The sequence below is a fragment of the Abramis brama genome (genome assembly GCF_963993115.1).
Source record: "Abramis brama genome assembly, chromosome: 3".
In the NCBI taxonomy this organism is placed as follows: Eukaryota; Metazoa; Chordata; class Actinopteri; order Cypriniformes; family Leuciscidae; genus Abramis; species Abramis brama.
This window is the reverse complement of record NC_139965.1, coordinates 56,577,685-56,594,354: the sequence shown is the minus strand read 5'-3', so window position 1 is coordinate 56,594,354 and position 16,670 is coordinate 56,577,685. Positions and strand designations below refer to the sequence as shown.

The following is a 16,670-nucleotide window of genomic DNA, read 5'->3' as shown; positions in this document are numbered from 1 at the left end:
TATCATGAGGCGAATCATGTGAGCTTCACTGTCTAACTCTAAACCTACTGGGAGTCATCACCACTCACTTATTGTGCATTGCCACTGGTCACTAATCTGCATGATGCATCCCTGTGTCCGAATATGCCTACTACCATAGTAGGTCGAAAAACAGGATGTGAACTGAGTAGTATGTCTGATTTCCTACAATTCATAAAAGAGTAGGTGAAAAGTACCCCAACTATTTCCAGCGAAATGAGGTGCACATCCACACACATTCATACAATATAGAACATACTTTTTCAACCGTCGCAAAGCAAGTGAAGAACTACACTACCCATGATCACAAAGAGAAATTGACCAATCAGTGAAGTTGCAGTTACCAATTAAAGGAGCAAACTGCCCACTACCATGAGCCGGTCTCCCTCCCTACACTCTCTAATATTTAACTGATATACTAATAATTGTATAGTCAACATCTGAATATTTTGCTGGGTTTTTTTTTTATTATTATTATTAAATTATCTTTATACTTACAATCCATTTTAAACTTATAAACAGTCAAAATCGTTCCAATAATTTTATATTGTGCAGTCATTTCTGATTTGATTACATCAATTTTTATTATTACATTTATCAATTACATTAGTAGGCTGTGTAATGAATGGGTTTTTTTGTGAAAGGAAAAAAAAATTGGAAAATACTTTTTGCTGACTGCTGAAATGTGGTTAGTACACTCCATAAAAGTGGCAAAAAGTCCCAAAATAAAATAAAAGGCTTTTTTTCTTTTTCTTTTATAAGGCTTCTCTTTCACATATGAAATTTGCACTCACCTTCATGTCACCGGGCGGTCACCTTCCAGCCCTACTCCCACCCTCCTGTTCTCCCTGTGGATAACATCACGATACATAGGGATAGATCTTTGAACAAGTTTGGTATACAAATATTTCTTGAGAAATGAGAAAGCCTTTCCAAATTTCTGAAAAGTCATCTCAGCATTCAGGGGCGGTTTACATGACGCTGTTTTCAACTAAACATTGTCATTTACATGCGTTTTGGAGGAAAACGCAAACTTTTGAAAACGGGTTTCAAAGTGCAAGTTTTTGAAAATTAAATCGTTATTGTCTTCGTGTAAAACTACAAAAACGCGAATTTGTGAAAACGATGATGTGATGAGTATCACGTGTTTAATCTATAGGTGTGTCGCTTTTTCTTTAACGTACCATTTCTTTGTATGGCCCATCGCCAACTATGGGCCTGGCAACATAATAATAATAGTGTTTTAAATCGTTTTTGCGGATCTGTGTGTGAAGGGATCGTTTTGACAACATTGCCCTCTCTAAACGAAAAACACAAAAGAAAAACAAGTAATCTTAAATCTTAAGTAGAAAAAGTAAAATCTTTTAAAAAGATTTTAAAAAGTAAATCTTTTTATGGTTTTTTTTTTTTTTTTTTTTTTTTTTTTTTTTTTTGTGTGCGTTCCCGAGATTAGACCTTCCTTAACATAATGCCGAAAACCCGAAGTCTCTAGGTGGTCTGGTTGAGGAGGAGATAGAAGTGCAAGATTGGTGCGCACAGACAGAACAGAAATCATGAGTTAACAATCGCAATTTTGTCCGTTGGAAAATTGCGCTAAAAAATCCGTTTTAGTGTAGCAGCTAAACCTCAATCCCTCCAGAAAGCGGTTTCTCACATTAGGAAATATGATCCAACTATGAAAAGTATGCTTATACTTATGTCTATGTTATATATGTATATATGTTATGCTATATAATTCTGTCAAAGAATGATCATGTCAGAGTGCGGTGATGACGTGAATAGGCTACTGAATTCGGCCCTGACCAAAATCACGTTAGAATAGAAGTCTTGAAAGGATGAGAAGCAAGTGCTTGTAAAAAGAAAAAAATGCTGCTGTTCTAAATATCTGTACAGCCACACACATAAGACACGAGGTAACAACAAAGACTAAAATATAAAAAAAACTTTCTCCGCCAACGAAAATAGTTCTATCAAAGCCGTAAGAAGATCAACCGTCGAATGTCGCTGAGCAACAGTGGAGATTTGTTCCTGAATGAATCAGTGTTCGGGCGAATCGGTGGAATGAATGATTCAATGATTCACTTATAAAGACCGTCACGTATTTCTCCCTACTGAAGTTTCGATGTAACTTGCAGAAAGAGTCCACTTTCTTCTTCCAGGTTACATATTACTGACAGTCTGTCTGTCTGGAACGGGCTAACAGAAAAGCAGAGTGATACAATTTGATTGTTTTAATACCGTGCCTGGTTTACAATATGCTCTATATCAGGCTACTTTGACAGTTTAATTTTCCAACATCAGTGTCTTTTATATTGACATTGCCTGTGTTTTATAAAAACAACAAACCAGGCAAGACCTAGTAAAAAAAAAAAAAAAGTATAATAATTTTATAAGTATACAAAAGTAAAAGTACTAAAAAATAGTAAAATACTTGATTTATATATATATATACACACACAACATATATATTGTAGAGTATATATATACAGTAGAGTCAGCAACTCCAAGGTCTGGTGTTTTGTTCCCAGAAAAAGCATGAAAAATTATTATTATTAATTATTATTATTATACAAAAGTATACCTTATGCAAAGCACGTAAAAAGCCATCAATATTAAATAAATTCACCTTCTATTTATTAAAGACAAAACGTACCACAACAACCCATCATAAACTACTAAATGTATTCTTTATATATTTTCAAACAAGCTGAAGCGAAAGGTTAAAAAGCAAAGAATAATCAAGGCTAAATGCACTGCTCGGAGTTACAGAGTATCACAGTTATATATCTTTTGTCCATTGGTGGCTCTAGTGTGCAGAAAATGTGTGTATGAACGTGTCATCTGAATGTATCTGTGTATCAACAGGGACATCTAGAGGACACAGCAGGAATATGTGAATCAAAAATACACCTGGAATTACTAAAGTTGAATGATATGTAACATTGTTTTTTAAAACAACATATATAAGTATAAAATGTGTGGTGGTCATTTTCTACATTAACAACAAAAGCAACACAATCAACTTGCACATAATTTTTCTGCTCAAGCTGTAACTGCTAGCTAATGTTAAATACTGTTCATGACATGAGTGTTGATGTGCCTTTAAGATGACTCCTTCTATGGTAGGTTATTGTGGGTATGCATGCTGTTCTTATGTGAGCTTGCACGTACACGTAGGTAGAGAGAGAGAGAGAGAGAGAGAGAGAGAGAGATGGCTGCTCTACCGCTAACTATTAAATGTGTTCATTTCCACTTTGTTTATCAGAGTGCTTTCTTTTCCTGTTTTATACTTGCTCGAGTGTGCTTGTGCAAACCATCTATAAAGACTCGTGGGACTACCAGTTCGTTTCCCTCCTGTTTTCCATTTTCATCTGAAAAACCTCTAGACGTTACAAAGTACATGATTAATAAATGGTTGAATAAAATAAAAAACATTCAGTGACAATAGAGTTAACCAGTAACATAAGATCAGGATGAGCACTGCCTGGCAAATAAAATAAATAAATACACAAATAAAGGAAATTGATGTATTAGGTGTTACTCTCCATCCCATGATCTATTCTTGTTCTCCTGCCAAATCTTCTCCATCTGATCCAGCTCTGTTTCGGTGAACGCTGCCTGTCCCCAGTTGGTCATTTTACCGGGTGTCTTGTTGCCTGAGAAATACATGAAAAACATAAAAATGGTGCTTTTGGTAACGGTATATAGTATTTGAGAGACTTCACACTTGGTCACCTGGTTGGACGATTCGAAGTAGGCCCTCATGTTTAGAGACTTTATGTTTCCAAGTCTTTGTCTTGTTACTTGCCCGTTCCAGTTTCTTTGTAGCGGCCTGAAAAACAACAAAGGTCACCAAAATCATGATCATTTACCTTATGTTTAAAAATGAAACTTTACTAATTTGAGTATATAAAAGTGGAAACAACAAGCAATGTCTGTTCTGTTTGATGAGAGGGACATTGGCGTTAGAGCAGGGGTTGTCATTGTCCGTAACAATATTTGAAGCCCCTCCCCACCATATATGCCCGTATATAGGCCTAAGTAATTAGAATAATTATCAATAAATTAAAAACTTATTTTCTGAATGTTCTTCAGGGTCCCCACTATTTTTAGCCAATGAATCTAACTTTTCCAGTCATTCGTGATTGCATGATTATCAGATGAGGATAAGGAATATTCTCAAAATATTTTAGAGCTTGGCATAGCTAGAAATGACTTTTCCAGGTCTAGAAATACACTTATTAAACACAATTACAATCAGGTGTTCTCATATATCCAGGCTTTTCAATACAGTGGAAATCAAAAATAACACTTATAGTTGTTGAGGGGTGAAATAAAATAAGAATTATCTTGATTTTTAATTGTTTTAGCTTATTTTAAAGCTTGTTTTGTCTTGTTTCAAATCATTTTAAAGGGGTCATATGATGTGGTTTTAAAAGTTTAATAGGGTTTAATAGAATAGGTTTACTCTTTAATGGTCAAAAAACACATTCTTTTTCACATACTCTGTTAAATTGTCCCTGAATGTATTAACCCTGTTTATGTGATATTTTAAGTATGAGTATTGTTTATTAATTTCATACTGTTATTGCAACTCCTCAGTTCCCAGTCCCGCTGAAACGCACTGATTTCTACAAAGCCCCACCTTCCAAAAAGCTCAGAGTGCTCTGATTGGCCAAATGACCCAATGCGGTGTGATTGGCCAAACACCTCATAAATGTAACGTCCCTTACCATAATCGCAAGATTCAGCTTCCAAGGCTTTAAGCAATTGTAAACACAGTTAAGAATGTTGTCGTTTTATCGCATCAGTTCGAGCCTGAGTCAGAATCTGAGAGTGCAGATAATCAAGCTGATCGATCGGCACTTGCAACTTTGCAAGCAGAACTTGAGCAGGACGTTTCACACTGATAAGCAGTCTTTGTATATAGCCGCTGGCGTTGTGCTCTCCCAGGTTCAGGAAGCTGTCCTCTGTAAAATGCGCTGTGCAGAAGCAAACCTACTTTATTATAAATCTTAACCTCTAATTCCAAATTTCATCCATTTTCGGCCAGACAAAGCGGTTTTGCTTTCTCACCGCATTGACGACAACCCTTCAATTCACTGAAGCCTTGCCTCTTTTTTTGCACATGCCTTTTGACAGTCATTATGCTAATATTTATCATTGTGACATTTCCTTTAAAGCATCATATGACCCCTTTAAGACAACTTGAGGGCCCCTTGGAAGTTTGCTGACGCCCCTAGTGGGCCCTGGACCCCTGGTTGAGACCCACAGAGCTAGAGAGTAAAAGAAGCTAAATGAAACATGTTGGAAAAGCTAAATATATTAGAAAAGGAGAATGTTAAAGGGATGGTTCGGAGTAAAATCAACCTAGGGTCCTTTGCACCATGACCTCGAGCCAAACACCCCCCCAGAAGCTTTTTTCCCTTGGTCGAACATTATTAAAGTTAGAGCTTATTTAGAGATATCAGCCGAATGGCTTAGTGCAGGCGCTAATGGATCCTATGATGTATCTCGCAAATTACCCCACTAATAATGCCCAGAATGGTACCAAACTTCTACAGTAGTATAAATAGGTTCTGTACTCATAAAACGAGGCATTACACTACATCCTTATGCATCGCTTTCTGCCAGGACTTTCACGTGCTTTTCCCAAATCACTGAAGTGACCTCGACATCCGGGTTAGCGGTAGCATTAGCCATCAGGCAAGTGTTATTTAAATAAACTCTTGATGTACTTACAAACTTTCCAATGCCTCGTTTTATGAGTACAGAACCTATTTGTACTACTGTAGAAGTTTGGTACCATTCTGGGCATTATTAGTGGGGTAAATGAGATTTCTCTAAATAAGCTTTAACTTTAATAATGTTCGACCAAGGGGAAAAAGGCTTCTGGGGGGGTGTTTGGCTCGAGGTCATGGTGCAAAGGACCCTAAGTTGATTTTACTCCAAACCATCCCTTTAATTTGATAAAGTGAACATAATAAAATTGTTGAAAAAAATCCGCTACCTTGTATTCCTCTTGCGCCCCCTGTCTCTTTAGCTTAAGGCTCTCAAGCTGCTCCAGTGCAACCTGCAGGGCACGCTCCTTCTCTACCTTCTCTTTTTCCAGCTCTTCTTTCTCTTTCTGGGACTGGGATAAGACCTCTTGCTGCTGCAGGTGAATCTGCTCTAATTCAGTCCTCTTGCTCGCCTCCTCTTGTAGCAGCCTGCAAAACAGAAAACACACAAATGTTCTGCATAGTTCTGTGGCCCCTCTGTGCATACTGAATCTGAACGCTGGGTGTTTGCACACCGTTACCTGGCCTGCAGTTTGCGCACGACTTCTTCGTCCTCTTTGGCCTGCCTCTCGTCGTCTAGTGCCTGTTTCAGCTGACAGTACATGTCTTCCAGTTCCTGCATACGCTGCCAGTACTGCTCCACTTCACTGGACTTCTCAACCACCTGCTCCTCCATCTGCATTCGAGCCTAGGAAGCCATTTTAAATTCACACATCAGACCTGTTTCACACATCCTGTACACATAAGTGCAACTGTTTTGTGCTTTCTTGCAAACTGACAGCCTTTCTGCGGAAAAGAGCTGCATTTCTATACAATAATTTATGCATTATTTTTTCTTTCTTTTCTTAAAAAGGAGCTGAACGTATTAACATGTTCAGAACTAATTAAATGAATCACAACTATTTATTCATACTATATGAATTTTAATCAATTGACACCTTTAATTTAAACAAAGTCACCATAAAATCAAAGTTGACTTTTTTATATATTTTGCAGTATTTATTATATAACATTTATCCATGCACAACTGAGAAAAAAAGATTAACGCAACTTCTGTTTCATGCCGACTGCGTGTGTCCGTGTGTTTATTTTATTAAGGCAGAGATTTTTAAGTAACGTTTGGCTAAATAATAATTTTGGCAGCAAGAAAACCGATTACATGTCAAACTAAAATTACATTTTATTAATATCAGCAATAAATTCAATTTATGAACAGATTTTTAAAAGTGTAGGCCTTTTACACATCAGCCAATTATGGCATCCAGCCATATGAAAAAGACATTAGGTTGTTGTAATTACCATTTTCTCCTGCTCCAGGTCTCGTTTATACTGGTCCAGTAATTCTGCTTGGTTCTTTAGTCTTCTCTGTTCCACCAAATCACCCCTGATTGATGTGTCCTGTAGGTCCTGCAACATCCAGACAAAATGAAAGCAATAACTAACGCTTCTGTAAGCCAGAAAGTACAGGGAGAAAAACATAAAATAACAACTAGCCTTCAAGAAAGTTCCAGTTTCAATCAACGGCAGCTATGTCATGCTATTAATGTCAACAAAATCACTTCAGTTCATCCCACAATTTGTAAGAACAAATATACGTTTACAATAATAATGCACTTACAGTACAAGTAAATGAACGCCACTCAGCCACTTTGTGCAACTTGTTGAAGTGCTTAAGATGTATGCTATTTATGTATATTAAAAAAAGTGTTGTCTAGTTGTGTGGGACTACTTTTCTAGATCCACCGACTTATGTTTGGTTATGCATTTTTGCATTATCACTGCGTGTATATTTGTGCAAAAGTTTCCAAGTTTAACGGCCTTGCATGGTTGACAGGAGATAAAAATCAAACTAGTCTTATGCCGCCAAGGAATAATCATATTTCCTGCTTTATAGACGATAAAGTATGAAACAATCCCTTGAGATTGAAGATATAAAACAGGAACTGGTAACAGTCAAAACCACCCGTACACAGGAAGTGTGGCTTCATTGCTCAGAAGTTCTCCTTTGCAGGTGTCCTAAAATATGAGCGTCTTTTAAAGCTATATTTTGGGCCTTTTTTGCTTCATATGACAGGACAGCTGGGACTGTCGCCTGCAGTGCTGTTACACTATATGTCAGAGCACGATCTACAAGACTATGGCTCCGACAGCAGGGCTGTTTTAGCATAAAAATGTTTAGCTAAAAACATCTTCACATTTCTCAGGTTCAGTTTAGAGATGAGAGTAGGTTCAGTAACTTTCTCTTCATGGTCGAACAGGATTACAAGAGTCAGATGTTTAACATGGAACCTAATTAAAGGTTTAACACGAAGAAAAAAAACAAAGGATGTGAAACTTTGTTTCTAAGAGTGTGCTATAAACTGAAATAATGTAGGCAAATAAGAGAGCCAAAGGGGAAGTGACAGTAAAAAGTGCACAAAAAGAAACAGGTATTTAAATAGAGTAATATGCATACAGTTTAAAGGTGCATTGATTAGTGTGGTGCTAATTTAATAGGTTTAAGACATTATGAAATAAATTGTGTTTTTGTGAAGAGTCATCTGATTGTTGTATACACTCACATGAGATGAAGATTGAACTCAAAATAGTTATCAATGCCACTATCAAACACTATCAACAGCACAAAGAATTTGCAGCGGTCACGTGGTACAAGTCGAAGCAGTTCTCAATGCTTTTAACAAGTCGGAATCCCATAATTACGTAATTCCAAAATGGCGTGAACGCACAATTTTACTAAACGTCGAAGAGAACCCTTGCGGTGACTGGAGGCCGCCTCTGCAGATACGCCAGCAGTGCAGTGTAGTTTTGTGATCGGAAGAGCAAAAATTAGGCGGTGGAACACACTTATTATCGTGCTTTGGAGAATCTGTACCTGTACAGCCAAAAAATAAGCGTAAACATCGGTACGGCATACATGATGTGGAGAGATTAGATGACGGAGAAAATCCTGAGTAGATGCTCAAGTTGCTAACAGCTAGGGGAATTAATTATTGTGAAAACCACTCTCTAAAACTCACTAGTAAGGCGTAATTTATATAAAAAGATGTAATGACGATCATGCTGATCCACTTCGAAAGATGGCATTGTGGTATCGGTACAAATTACACAAAGAAAGGCAATGCTACCGTTAGCAAAAGAACTACTGAATACACGTTCAATCCAACAACTCCAACAGAGATACTACTAAATGGCTTGAAATCCAAGGCATTTTGCTGGTGACTTATGTTTGTATCTTTCAATGATTCAAGGAAGGCCACAATACCTTACTCAGGGCCTCCAGCTGGGCCTGTTTGCTCTCGTTGGCCAACTGCAGCTGTCTCATTCTGCTCTCCATGATCTCCTGTTCAGCTTTCATCCTGTTTCTCAGCTCCCTGCGTTTCTGTCTGGATTCTCGGTGTGCGGAGGAAAGGCCCTGTCTTATGCGGACAATGCAGTCCTGGATTGCTAACATACACATGAACAAAAACTTACTCAGCAGGGGATTGTGGATATACAGTACAAAAATGTCATCAGCAAAGATATGTGCTACCGTGAATCCACTCCTGTTTTGTCTTTTTATCCGATGCACTGATCTCAAAACTTTTCTCAACACATCTTATAATGAAGAGGTTTTTCCTTCCATCCTTGTCTGGTAAGGACTGCAAAGACAGAGCAATACAGGTATTTGAAGGGATACTGTAGTTCACCCAAAAATATAAATTCCGTCATCATTTATTCACCATTATGTTGTTCCAAACCTGTTTGTTGTCCTACCATTAGAAATCCATTCAGAATATTTAAATGTAACACACCGTGTGATCAGAAAACATGACCACAAAACATGAAAGAATCCATAATGTTATAAAACGAGCATCTTGAGGTGCCAAGTTTGAATATATGGAAGTGTAAAATATATTTTTTGTGAATAACAACTTAAAATTCTGTTCTCACACAACACTATCGTAAGACTCGCAATATATCTTATAAATCGTATGAGCTACTTGTATGAAACCTTTAGGTGCCTTTTTTGACAGCCACAATACTCATTGACTTTTATTATCTGAAAAAGGCAGCATTCTGCAAAACATTTGCATTCATAAGATAAGCCAATAATACAGGGTTAGATTGACATGAGAGTGTGTAAATGATGACAAAATATGCTATTGCTGCATCCCAATTCGCCAACTATCCATCCAAAATAGCTTTCAAAATTGGAATGAGTGTGTCCCAATTCATAGTATGTTGAAATGAATATCCTAAAGGTAAGCGGACACTCTTCGGTGGAAATTCGAAATGCAGACCTATGGACACTAATATTACCCACAAACCATTGTGCTTTTGAGGAGGATATATATATTTAATCTGCAACAACATTGTGAGCTTTTTTAAAGAAGTGTCTGGCCATTAACTTTTAAAACGAAGAGTTCTCCACAATACAGACCCACGGATGACAGATCAACATGCTACTTCTTTTCTCTCCAATATGGTAGGAAGAATTGTTGAGTAGCATAAATTAAATAAACTGAAATGTGGAGTGTGTATATATATGAGGCAAAATGATTGACAGGCCAGTTTACGGTGTCCATTAAAGACAGTTCTGATGTAGTAATATGTCAGAAAATTTGCATACTTTTCTGCTACATAGTCAAACGTATCTACTTTTAGGGGATACAAGTAGGCGAATTGGGATGCATTGGGATATACCTTTAAAATTCAACTCTGAACAACAAATACTGCAAAAAAAAACAACGATCTTTTACCTCGACACAGCAGTTGCGATCAAGCGAAATACATCCCTTCTGCTCTATTAGGTCTTCACTCACATAATAGGATATGTAGTTGAGATGGAGCTTAAACCATCGCTCTGTCCAGTTCTTCCTTTTATGGCCTTTTTTCATAATATAGCCCTTTTTGAATAAAAAAGATACAAAGTTAATGATTTGTCAGAGATATGTGTTTATTTCTCCAGGCTAGTCAGAGGTCTTGTACAGACAAGAGCAGACCTAGAATGCCCCATATTAATGAAATGCATTAACACAGACTCCCACCTGCTTAATAACATCCAGTACAATTTCCTGACAGACTTCATTGATGCCCATGGAGAGAGTCTGAGGGTTTACGCCCTTGGTGAAATGGCCAATGCCAATAAGCTCAATCAGCTCCCACGCATTCAGATGACGTTTCTTTGCGCTGAGCTGCATCTTGTAGTCTTCGAATCTGCCCTCGTTCCAACTGCAACCCACTGCTGCAAACAGCTTGCGCAGGAAGTACTCAAGCTGTAACAATGCAGAAATACCTCATTATTTCCATATAAGTACAAGGAATCCTAAGATTAAAAGTACTAGGACCAACCTCCTCGACGACAATGTGCAGTGGATATTTATCTTCAGACAGGAAGTTGAAGATACACCACACCTTGAAGGCATCAACGTCTGAGATGAGCAGATTCAAGTTGCTGATGTGTTTTGGTGCAGACAGAGTCCAGCACATCTTGTTCAGCTCCATGAAGTCAAAGTTGGGCTGGATCTGCCATTCAAATATTAAAAATGACTTGAATCTAATTGAGGGCTACAATGTCATATATTTTCTGCAGAATTCATATGTATAGATGCATGAAGATTGTCTTATACCACTTATTCTATAAAGATAATACTGGCAGGCAAGTAGGAATTCTGTGTGAGCATGGCCAATTTGTATAAAGTAATATTTGTATTATTTAGTAGTCATTATACAAAGATATCTGACCAAAGAATGACACAACTGACCAATCAAAATCAAGTATTCCAGAGAGCTGATATTATGGAGTATATGAGGTGTAGGACAAGTTATAAAGAAAAGGGGATTGTACAATATGAGTATAATGAAGTAGATATAGTCTTGATGGCATTATGAAAACTTAAAATATCTAAATATACACTTCAATGCATATAAGCATGCAGAGATGGACAAGGGGTTTGGTTTTTCACTATAAGAAATAATCCTGTAGAAAAACGCATAAGGTCCTGGCATAAAATTACCAGTAGGCAACGTTTTCCGCTAAGTTTATTTCTTTCAACCCTAAAACACAACAAAATGCAGTTTGTATTTCAAAATATGGGTAAAACACCTCTAAAATAAAATCAATAGATAAAATATTAACATGGTACATTGGGCATATACAGTTTTTACTGGCTTTTCTTAGAATGTTGTTCGAACCAAAAATCAGAATGGGTGAAGAAATACCGTACGCGATGTGTTTGTATGAGTATCTTAGGAACTGCAGAGAGAATAGTGTAAACAACAAAAACATCCAGTGGCAGTTCTGGGGACTAAAATTCCTTGGAGAGGAGTCAGAGAAGGATGGTCAAACAGGTTTAAGCTGTCAGGATGGAAACCGCATTTCTGAACGCACAAAGAGAAACCGAGGAGCATAACAGGTTCCACTTCAGTCAGTTAAGAACATGATGTTGGATTAAAATCAATTATTCTAGAGACACTGTAACACGTCATCGCGTACTGGACTGGTGGCATGGTTTAGTGAGGAGGAAAACAAATCATACTGCACAGTCTTCAAAATAAAGTTCCCAAAAAGGTTCCCAAAACGATGCCATATAAGAAATATTTTGGGTTTAGAACTTTTTTTTCCACTATAAAGAACATGTACTGGAATGGAAAGGTTACATGGATGGTAAAAGTTCATCATGGAACCATAGATGCCAATAAAGAACCTTTATTTGTAAGTAATTTCAAGTTACTATTCACTTCTAAGATGAAAATATATAGAAACTTCCAAAAAACAACATCGACAACAAAATGACAACAGCGAATAAATGCAATTGACCAACAAGATGATAAGGTGTGCCTGTATAATCACAAATCATTAGATATGTAAACACACACAAACACACATGGAAAGTCACAATTCAACACGGAAACCCAACGTGTGTGTGTGTGTGTGTACTTGTACAACTATCTTTGTGAGGAACAGTCTGAGTTTTAGACCATCAGAGTGAGGACAAAGTGAGTAAAGTGAGGACATTTTGGCCAGTCCTCACTTTCTGTGATCCTTTTAAAGGCCTGTTTAAAGGGATAGTTCACCCAAAAATGAAAATGCTGCAATCATTTACTCACCCTCATGTTGTTCCAAACCTGTATGATTTCCTTTCTTCTGCTGAACACAAAAGAAGATATTTTAAAGAAGGTTGGTAATTAAACAGTTGCTGGTCCCCATTGACTTCCATAGTATTTTTTTTTTCCTACTATGGAAGTCAATGGGGTCCATCAGTCGTTTGGTTACAGACTTTCTTCAAAATATCTTCTTTTGTGTTGAGCAGAAGAAAGAAAGTCATACAGGTTTGGAACAACATGAGGGTAAATGAGGACAGCATTTTCATTTTTGGGTGAACTATCCCTTTAAGGGTCAAGACTTGGTTTTAGGGATAAGGATAGGTTTAGGGTAAGGGTTCAGGTTAGGAACTTAGTTGTGATGGATAAGGTGAATTAATGAATGTTCTCACAAAGATAGCTGTACAAGAATGTATATGTGTGCATGTATATACATACGTATATCTCATCAGCAGCAAACTGAACCCACAACTAAAACATCATGACTGTTAATAGTATAACACTAGAAGACAATACATGGTAACTGGCAAACCTCCTAGTGCTGTGAGAGTAATTTCACTTTAAATCAGCATGATATCTCACACTAAGTTTACATTTTAAACACTCACTGAAGTGACTGATTTTATTTCCATTTCAGGAGACATCAGTATGTGAGTAACAAGTCTCATGCCCTCTGAGTCATAAGTGACGACCCATGGACATCAACTTCCCTACAGTCTTTTTGCCCTTTTAGGGTTAATCTTCTTTAGTATTCACAAACATTTTTTCCAATTTTAAATATTGATGAATAACTTAATCAATTAAAAAATATGGGGTCCAAAAGTGTAAGACCACTAATGAAGATGCTTCTGCATCTGAATTTTTTTCTAAATCAATATATTTTACATTATAAATTGGTTACTCTTTATTTAAGGTGATGTTGTAACTGTAATTACACTGAGTAAAATTAATTAACTACATGTACTTACTATATGTTAGTTATGTTAGGGTTAGTTGCTTGTAATTATGCATAATTTACTGTTATTACTATGCTGTATGTGTAGCTAAGTCACCTTAAAGAGTTATAATGGTTTTATATTTGAAGTTGAACTGAAAAATGCACATGAATTTCTGAGCCTTGGTATTTTGTATGTTGGCCTTTTGCATTACTGACAGGATGATTTTATCCAGTAGCAGAACTATCCAAATAGCATCTTGTGTTTCAATGGAACATCTGTACAAAGAGTCACATGATCAGTGTCAGAGATGTACCTATTTGATTAAAAATAGTACACAATCTTTTTACATTTTTTTCATTTCCAGATTTAAAATAGATTTTGCATTCTAGATTTTTGACCCCATCAACTGTCTTTGTACAGAAAAGCAGACACACACACACAAGGATATCTCTATGTGAGTCATGTGAAATAATGTGTAGCCTCATTCCAGAGGAAATAATAAACGTCTTTTCTTAAAACAGAGACAGGCTTGTCTGGCAAGAGGAAGGTCTACGCTTTGATAAGAGACAGTGTATTTGTTACCTTATTAAGTATGAACATGTTCAGGTAGGGCATGTACCCTTGTGTTGACACTGGTCCTTCATCATCATCTTTAAAGTGCTCCTCCAAGGCTGAAACGTTATGAGGGATTTTCAGTATGGTGCACAGGTTGTGAGACAGCACCTTCAGAGAGACAGACAGCAAATGGTTTCACTATGCAAAAAGGATAAAACATCCAGATGATAAAGATAAAATAAGTCTCTCCACTTCAGTGCATATGCATACACCCCTGTGAAAGTCTTGCAAGACTGATCAAGCGTTATTCCAAAAATTAGTAAACAAATTAAGTATTGCATCCTCTTTCTCTTTCATTATATTACATTATCCTCTGCAAATATCTTGAAAATTAAGCCTAATGTTAATGAAACCGCCAGTAGTGTTGAACAACGGTATGGTTAATAAAGAACAGAAAATAAATTCTCTACCAGATTTGTTATTGACAAATTATTTTTACTTCATTTTGATTATAAGGTCTGTTTCAATAAATAAGTACAAGACACCGTTGAAACAACTCTTATGAGTACGCTTAATCATCTGTATGGACAAACTTTCATTTTTCAGTGGATTAAACGACTGTCTCGATACACGGAAACTAAGTTAACAGGTGCGCGCGCGCGGTGTGATCTCTGGAGTTGTTAAAGGGGTAGTATTTAAAAGGATTAACTTACTTACCTTTAACTGGGATTTGGATACTTTCCCGTTTCGGTCTACATCCAGAGCAGTAAAGGCGTACCATATGGGTTTGAGTATTTCGTCCCGGGATATCATGATGATAACCTCAGTGAAGGATGTCAGAGCGCGTGTAAAACTAATCCTCTTCACTCAGTCAGTCAGCGCAACATCAGAGTCATGTGACCAACACAGCTTTACAACATCTCATATTTACATAGGCTAATAATAAAATTAGAATCTAAACACAACCGAAATTATGTCTTCTTTGGGTTTTTTTAATTTTATGTGGGCATTACTAATAACATTTGCGTAGTCCAATGTAAATAACAGGAAATCCTTATATTATGGAGAAAAAAAAAAAAAAAAAAAGAAAGAAAAAAACCCCACTATGATCGATGTGCTGATTATTCATGATTTCAGTCGATCGAACATTTGGTCCCACTTTATTTTAAGTGTCTTAACTACTATGAACGAGCATTTCAATTAATAATTTGGTACAATGCACAATTATTATTATTATTATACAATTATTGTGTACTATTTTATATTGTACTTACTTTAAAAAAAAAAAAAAACTGCATATAATTAATTTCTGTAATTACACTGTTGACACTTCCTTTACACCGTAATCCACCCTTAAACCTACCCAAACCACCAAACCAGTCCCTAACCTTACCCGTATCTCACCTCAGCAGCAGAAAAACATGTTTTGCAATACAATATGAACACAATAAGTAGTTAAGGACATCTAAAATAAAGTGTGACCGAACCTTTAAATTAATTTCTATTAGTAGCTATCCATACAAGACCATCAACTTATGTTTAACTTATCTTAAGTTCCTTTGTGATATATTGTAAATCAAAAACAAATTCTTTAGTAACGACAGCGCCTATGATACTGCACAATATTTTTCATAATGGAACGCGGTCGATAAGTGAAACTTTGATAACACAAGCACGTCTCCAAGATGTCTGTTAAAGAGCAGTTCATCTGGAAAACATCTGCTGTGAAAAAATATCTGATAAACATCTTAAAAAAGTCAGTTTCATTAACATCTTAAAGACGTTTGCTATATCTACAGTGAGGAAAATAAGTATTTGAACACCCTGCTATTTTGCAAGTTCTCCCACTTAGAAATCATGGAGGGGTCTGAAATTGTCATCGTAGGTGCATGTCCACTGTGAGAGACATAATCTAAAAAAAAAATCCAGAAATCACAATGTATGATTTTTTAACTATTTATTTGTATGATACAGCTGCAAATAAGTATTTGAACACCTGAGAAAATCAATGTTAATATTTGGTACAGTAGCCTTTGTTTGCAATTACAGAGGTCAAACGTTTCCTGTAGTTTTTCACCAGGTTTGCACACACTGCAGAAGGGATTTTGGCCCACTCCTCCACACAGATCTTCTCTAGATCAGTCAGGTTTCTGGGCTGTCGCTGAGAAACACGGAGTTTGAGCTCCCTCCAAAGATTCTCTATTGGGTTTAGGTCTGGAGACTGGCTAGGCCATGCCAGAACCTTGATATGCTTCTTACAGAGCCACTCCTTGGTTATCCTGGCTGTGTGCTTCGG

At 36.8% G+C, this 16,670-nt stretch overlaps 1 protein-coding gene across 1 annotated transcript; it reads right to left on the bottom strand.

Moving 5' to 3' along the window:
• Positions 1-2,635: 2,635 nt before the first annotated feature.
• On the bottom strand, positions 2,636-15,262 carry swap70a (switching B cell complex subunit SWAP70a). The gene is made up of 12 exons (XM_084109351.1): positions 15,092-15,262; positions 14,402-14,542; positions 11,130-11,303; positions 10,826-11,053; positions 10,538-10,684; positions 9,328-9,436; positions 9,061-9,242; positions 7,098-7,205; positions 6,320-6,486; positions 6,029-6,227; positions 3,754-3,850; positions 2,636-3,674 (listed from the first exon to the last, which is right to left on the bottom strand). Exons 1-12 carry the CDS (start codon positions 15,185-15,187, stop codon positions 3,556-3,558), a joined length of 1,767 nt encoding a protein of 588 aa, XP_083965477.1. The 5' UTR covers positions 15,188-15,262; the 3' UTR covers positions 2,636-3,555.
• Between the last annotated feature and the right edge of the window lie 1,408 nt (positions 15,263-16,670).

Bases quoted from the DNA above. Each gene is read 5' to 3' on its own strand.
- swap70a (XM_084109351.1), bottom strand. From the start codon at position 15,187: ATGATATCCCGGGACGAAATACTCAAACCCATATGGTACGCCTTTACT. The intron at 11,304-14,401 runs GTAACAAATACA...TTTGAATGGCAG, and splicing joins ACATGTTCATACTTAATAAG to ATCCAGCCCAACTTTGACTT. The intron at 10,685-10,825 runs GTGGGAGTCTGT...TTATTCAAAAAG, and splicing joins TACTGGATGTTATTAAGCAG to GGCTATATTATGAAAAAAGG.